Below are 7500 nucleotides of genomic sequence, written 5' to 3'. Positions count from 1 at the left end.
AACAGCCCAACTCCAGTCCACCCAACAGCCCAACTCCAGTCCTCCAGGCCTCCAGTCCTCCCAACAGCCCAACTCCAGTCCTCCAGTCCTCCCAACAGCCCAACTCCAGGCCTCCAGTCCTCCCAACAGCCCAACTCCAGTCCTCCCAACAGCCCATCTCCAGTCCTCCAGTCCTCCCAACAGCCCAACTCCAGTCCTCCAGTCCTCCCAACAGCCCAACTCCAGTCCCCCAACAGCCCAACTCCAGTCCTCCAGGCCTCCAGTCATCCAGTCCTCCCAACAGCCCAACTCCAGTCCTCCAGTCCTCCCAACAGCCCAACTCCAATCCTCCCAACAGCCCAACTCCAGTCCTCCCAACAGCCCAACTCCAGTCCTCCCAACAGCCCAACTCCAGTCCTCCCAACAGCCCAACTCCAGTCCTCCCAACAGCCCAACTCCAGTCCTCCAGGCCTCCAGTCATCCAGTCCTCCCAACAGCCCAACTCCAGTCCTGGAATTGGGCTGTTGGGTGGACTGGAGTTGGGCTGTTGGGGGGACTGGAGTTGGGCTGTTGGGGGGACTGGAGTTGGGCTGTTGGGGGGACTGGAGTTGGGCTGTTGGGGTGACTGGAGTTGGTGTTTTAATTATAAGTCTCTCCTCTGGGATCTGTCCTCTGGGATCTATTCTCTGGGATCTATTCTCTGGGATCTATTCTCTGGGATCAAATGTACATCTGGTGTATTATTTTCCCAAATAAATTCTAATAATTTCAGGTGACAGCCAAGCGCTTTCTGAACATGTACATGGAGATGTCAACAGCCCTGGGGGACGCAGGAGGACTGGGGAAGGCCTATAAAGCCATAGCCAAGTCACTGGAGAGGTAGACTAGTAGTGCTGAGCCATTAACCACATTCGGTTATTATCTACGTCGGTTCAATTACTTCAATTCCATTTAGCTCTGTTTCGTTTTATGTGCGCCCAACCCTCCGTTTCTCTCGAGAGAAATCAAGTCCGGAACTATGTGAGACGCTGGGCTGAAGGGAGTTGTAGTTTTCATTAAGCAAATATTCAACCTTGTCCAGCGCCAAAACGTGATAATTAACTACATTGGCCATAATCCATTGCGGCAGTTTTTTGGGGGGGTGGGGGCTTAGACAGACCAGAGAGGAGGATGTGAAGCGAGAGGTTTCACTCTCTCCAAAATCTGTCCAAAATCTGTACGATTAGTTTCTATGGGATTAATTTTGGCTCCCATTGTTATGGAGGAGACATGAGCATCTTGTCATTATATACAGATCTCTGGATGGATCCACTTTTACCCCTGTTAGGTTAGATACACACAGACCAGATATACCATCTAACAACAAGAGAGAGGGATTCACTGTTATGTTAGATACACACAGACCAGATATACCATCTAACAACAAGAGAGAGGGATCCACTGTTATGTTAGATACACACAGATACACTATATTGAAACCGAAAATCTAAAACTGATTTTAAATTTTATTTTACCCCCTTTGTCATGGTATCCAATTGTTAGTAATTATTATCTTGTCTCATCGCTACAACTCCCGTACTACGGGCTCGGGAGACGCAGGTCGTGAAAGCCATGTCCTCCGATACACAACCCAACCAAGCCGCACTGCTTCTAACACAGCGCGCATCCAAACCAGAAGCCAGTCGCACCAATGTGTCGGAGGAAACACTGTGCACCTGGCTACCTTTTGTTAGCGCGCACTGCACCCGGCCCGCCACAGGAGTCGCTGGTGCGCGATGAGACAAGGACATCCCTACCGGCCAAACCCTCCCTAACCCGGACGACGCTAGGCCAATTGTACGTGCGCCCCACGGACTTCAGGTCGCGGCCGGTTACGACAGAGCCTGGGCGCGAACGCAGAGTCTCTGGTGGCACAGCTAGCGCTGCGATGCAGTGCCCTAGACCACTACGCCACCCGGGAGGCCAAACTGATTATTTATTAATAATCTACCCAAACCGACCTCATAAAGCACTAATCGCTCAGCACTATTTTACACACACAGACACACTGAAGGACAGACACACTGAAGAACGGACACACACACACACAGACACGCTGAAGGACAGACACACACAGACACACTGAAGGACAGACACACACAGACACACTGAAGGACAGACACACACAGACACACTGAAGGACAGACACACACAGACACACTGAAGGACAGACACACGCAGACACACTGAAGGACAGACACACACAGACACACTGAAGGACAGACACACACAGACACACTGAAGGACAGACACACACTGAAGGACAGACACACACAGACACACTGAAGGACAGACACACACAGACACACTGAAGGACAGACACACACAGACACACACTGAAGGACAGACGCACACAGACACACTGAAGGACAGACACACACACCTGACATTTTGTGTTGTTGGACCTTCGATGGAAGGTTCCTTATACAGTTTGTGTGTGTGTGCCAGTGAGGGGAAGCTGAGTGAGACGGTCCAGTATCTGGAGAAGTTTGCAGAGGTTTCCCAGGGCAACAACCAATACCACAACCTAGAGGAAGCATGCATGTGTCTAGGAGTCATCTTCAACTCTAGAGTAAGAGAGGGAGGAAGGGAGGGAGGGAGGGAGGGAGGGAGGGAGGGAGGGAGGGAGGGAGGGAGGGAGGGAGGGAGGGAGGGAGGAGGGGAGGGAGAGAGCATGTTTTCTGGGGTCATCTTCAACTCTAGAATAAGAGAGGGAGGGAGGGGGAGGGGAGGAGGGAGGGTGGGGGAGGGAGAGAGGGAGGAGGGTGGGGGGAGGTAGGGAGGGTGGGGGGAGATAGGGAGGGTAGGTGGGTGGGAGGGAGGGAGGGAGGGAGGGAGCATGTGTCTAGGGAGGTATCTTCAACTCTAGAGGGGGGAGGGAGGGGACAAAATAAGAATTCAGAGAGATGGACTGACATTTTACAATTTGACAACATGCATTTATTCCATTTTTCAAATTAAGCTTCTTCCCTACTCTCTGTCTATCCCCTCTCTCTTTTCCTCTCTCTGTCTATCCCCCTCTCTCTTTTCCTCTCTCTCTCTCTGTCTATCCCCCTCTACTCTTTTCCCACTCTCTCTCTCCTCCCCCCCTCTCTCTCTCTCTCTCACCCCTCTCTATTTTCCTCTATCGCTCTGTCTATCCCCCCTCTCTTTTCCTCTCTCTCTCTCTCTCTCTCTCTCTCTCTCTCTCTATCTCTGTCTATCCCCCCTCTCTCTTCTCTCTTTCTCTCTCTCTCTCTCTCTCTCTCTCTCTCTCTCTCTCTCTCTCACCCCTCTCTCTTTTCCCCTCTCCCTCTCTCTCTCCCACCCCTCTCTCTTTTCCTCTCTCTGTCTATCCCCCCTCTCTTTTCCTCTCTCTCTCTCTCTCTCTCTCTCTCTCTCTCTCTCTCTCTCTCTCTCTCTCTCTCTCACCTCTCTCTTTTCCCCTCTCCCTCTCTCTCTCCCACACCCTCTCTCTTTTTCCTCTCTCTGTCTATCCCCCCTCTCTTTTCCTCTCTCTCTCTCTCTCTCTCTCTCTCTCTCTCTACCCTCTCTCTTTTCCTCTCTCTCTCTCTCTCTCTCTCTCTCACCCCTCTCTCTTTTCCTCTCTCTCTGTCAATCCCCCTCTCTCTTTTCCTCTCTCTCTGTCTATCCCCTCTCTCTTTTCCCTCTCTCTCTCTCTCTCTCTCTCTCTCTCTCTCTCTCTCTCTCTCTCTCTCACCCCTCTCTCTTTCCTCTCTCTCTGTCTATCCCTCTCTCTCTCTCTCTCTCTCTCTCTCTCTCTCTCTCTCTCCTCTCACCCCTCACACACTCTACCTCAGGGTCAGTACGAAAGAGGCTGTACGTACTTTGAACGGGGGTACGAGATCGCCCGTGACCTGGAGGAGGTCCCCCTGCTCCAGAGGGCTCAGGTATGAATGAGACAAAAAAATAAAAAGGATTTTCATGCAGTTTCTAATGTGTACTTAGAAGAAGACAAGTAATGCAAATTGTCCCATAACTCCACAACAACAGGACCATACATCCTATAAGCAGGGGTCATACTACAGTGCCTTGCGAAAGTATTGACCCCCTTGAACTTTGCGACCTTTGCCACATTTCAGGCTTCAAACATAAAGATATAAAACTGTATTTTTGTGAAGAATCAACAACAAGTGGGACACAATCATGAAGTGGAGCGACATTTGTGGATATTTCAAACTTTTTAACAATTCAAAAACTGAAAATGTAGCGTACAAAATTATTCAGCCCCTTTACTTTCAATTTTTGCAAACTCTCTCCAGAAGTTCAGTGAGGATCTCTGAATGATCCAATGTTGTCATACTAACATTGACAGGTCAAATTCACCATTTTTCCAGGACTTTCTCAAGCAGTTAAAGGTCATTTTCAAGGACCTCAATGTTGTACAATTGTATAATTTATATAATTGTACATTACGTCCTAATATAAAATAACATGTAAAAAGTGTTTTAAAAAATTGCCATTATCACTAAGAATACTTTTTAGGCCTTGACATTCTAATTGATATTCTAATTGATATTCTAATTGACATTGTAATTGACATTCTAATTGACATTCTAATAGACATTCTAAATTATTTTCTAATTGACATTCTAATTGACATTCTAATTGACATTCTAATTGACATTCTAAGTGTTCTTACACTCTAAACAATGAGGTATTAATGTGGACATTGCCACTAAGAATACTTCTTTGGGCCTTGACATTCTAATTGACATTCTATTTGACATCCTCATTATCCTACCAACTAACCCTACACTCATTACCCTACCAACTAACCCTACATTCATTACCCTACCAACTAACCCTACATTCATTACCCTACCAACTAACTCTACACTCATTACCCTACCAACTAACCCTACACTCATTACCCTACCAACTAACCCTACATTCATTACCCTACCAACTAACTCTACACTCATTACCCTACCAACTAACCCTACATTCATTACCCTACCAACTAACTCTACACTCATTACCCTACCAACTAACCCTACATTCATTACCCTACCAACTAACCCTACATTCATTATCCTACCAACTAACCCACCACCTCATTACCCTACCAACTAACCCTACATTCATTACCCTACCAACTAACCCACCACCTCATTACCCTACCAACTAACCCTACATTCATTACCCTACCAACTAACTCTACACTCATTACCCTACCAACTAACCCTACATTCATTACCCTACCAACTAAACCTACACTCATTACCCTACCAACTAACCCTACATTCATTACCCTACCAACTAACCCTACACTCATTACCCTACCAACTAACCCACCACCTCATTACCTTACCAACTAACCCTACACTCATTATCCTACCAACTAACCCACCACCTCATTATCCTACCAACTAACCCACCACCTCATTACCCTACCAACTAACCCACCACCTCATTACCCTACCAACTAAACCTACACCACCTCATTACCCTACCAACTACCAAAACCTACACTCATTACCCTACCAACTAACCCTACATTCATTACCCTACCAACTAACCCACCACCTCATTATCCTACCAATAACCCCACCACCTCATTACCCTACCAACTAACCCTACACTCGTATCCTACCAACTAACCCTACACTCATTATCCTACCAACTAACCCACCACCTCATTATCCTACCAACTAACCCTACACTCATTATCCTACCAACTAACCCACACTCATCCTACCAACTAACCCAACTAACCCTAACCACCAGCTCATTATCCTACCAACTAACCCACCACCTCATTATCCTACCAACTAACCCTACACTCATTATCCTACCCAACTAACCCTAACCACACTCATTATCCTACCAACTAACCCACCACCTCATTACCCTACCAACTAACCCACCACCTCATTACCCTACCAACTAACCCACCACCTCATTACTACCTACCAACTAACCCACCAGCTCATTACCCTACCAACTAACCCTACACTCATTATCCTCATTACCCTACCAACTAACCCTACACCTCATTATCCTACCAACTAACCCACACTCATTACCCTACCAACTAACCCACTCATTATCCTACCAATAACCCCTACACTCCTACCAACTAACCCACCACCCATTACCCTACCCACCACTAATCCTACCAACTAACCCACACCTCATTACCCTACCAACTAACCCTACATTCATTATCCCCTGCCAACTAACCCTACACTCGTTATCCTACCAACTAACCCACCACCTCATTATCCTACCAACTAACCCACCACCTCATTATTCTAACCCAACCCTCATTAACCAACTAACCCACACTCATTACCCTACCAACCAACCCACCACTCATTATCCTACCAACTAACCCACCACCTCATTACCCCTACCAACTAACCCACCACCTCATTACCTACCAACTAACCCCACCACGTACTACCAACTTCATTGCCCCTACCAACTAACCCACCACCTCATTACCCTACCAACTAACCCTACACTCATTATCCTACCAACTAACCCACCACCTCATTACCCCTACCAACTAACCCACCACCTCATTACCCTACCAACTAACCCACCACCTCATTATCCTACCAACTAACCCACTGCACCTCATTACCCTACCAACTAACCCACCACCTCAATATCCTACCAACTAACCCACCAATCTCATTACCCTACCAACTAACCCACCACCTCATTACCCTACCAACTAACCCACCACCTCATTACCCTACCAACTAACCCACCACCTCATTACCCTACAACTAACCCACCACCTCATTACCCTACCAACTAACCCACCACCTCATTACCCTACCAACTAACCCACCACCATTACCCTGCAACTAACCCACCACCTCATTACCCTACCAACTAACCCACCACCTCATTACCCTACCTAACTAACCACCACCTCGTTACCCTACCAACTAACCCACCACCTCATTATCCTACCAACTAACCCACCACTCATTATCCTACCAACTAACCCACCACTTCATTACCCTACCAACTAACCCACCACCTCAATACCCTACCAACTAACCCCCACATTACCCTACCAACTAACCCTAACCCACCGTCATTATCCTACCAACTAACCCAATTCACCTCATTACCCTACCAACTAACCCACCACCTCGTTACCCTACCAACTAACCCACCACCTCATTACCCTACCAACTAACCCTACCTCATTATCCTCCCCAACTAACCCACCACCTCATTACCCTACCAACTAACCCACCACCATTACCCTACCAACTAACCACCACCTCATTACCCTACCAACTAACCCACCACCTCATTATCCTACCAACTAACCCACCACTTCATTACCCTACCATCTAACCCACCACCTCGTTACCCTACCAACTAACCCACCACTTCATTACCCTACCAACTAACCCACCACGTCATTATCCTACCAACTAACCCACCACCTCATTACCCTACCAACTAACCCACCACCTCGTTACCCTACCAATTAACCCACCACTTCATTAC

The 7500-nt window shown here is 47.6% G+C and overlaps 1 protein-coding gene across 1 annotated transcript in view; it reads left to right on the top strand.

The window, feature by feature from the left end:
• LOC135534689 (tetratricopeptide repeat protein 29-like) overlaps positions 1-3908 on the top strand; it is a gene marked incomplete at both ends in the record, with an annotated part of 25924 nt that extends 22016 nt beyond the window's left edge. Inside the window, 3 exons of the mRNA XM_064961600.1 lie at positions 752-858; positions 2467-2590; positions 3819-3908. Coding sequence (XP_064817672.1) covers positions 752-858; positions 2467-2590; positions 3819-3908 — 321 coding nt within the window. The remainder of the gene's footprint in view (positions 1-751; positions 859-2466; positions 2591-3818) is intronic.
• Positions 3909-7500: the final 3592 nt, after the last annotated feature.

Source organism: Oncorhynchus masou, unplaced genomic scaffold (genome assembly GCF_036934945.1).
Source record: "Oncorhynchus masou masou isolate Uvic2021 unplaced genomic scaffold, UVic_Omas_1.1 unplaced_scaffold_3815, whole genome shotgun sequence".
NCBI classification, from domain to species: domain Eukaryota; kingdom Metazoa; phylum Chordata; class Actinopteri; order Salmoniformes; family Salmonidae; genus Oncorhynchus; species Oncorhynchus masou.
Note: the sequence above shows the minus strand (reverse complement) of the source record. Positions and strands in the feature narration are given on the sequence as shown.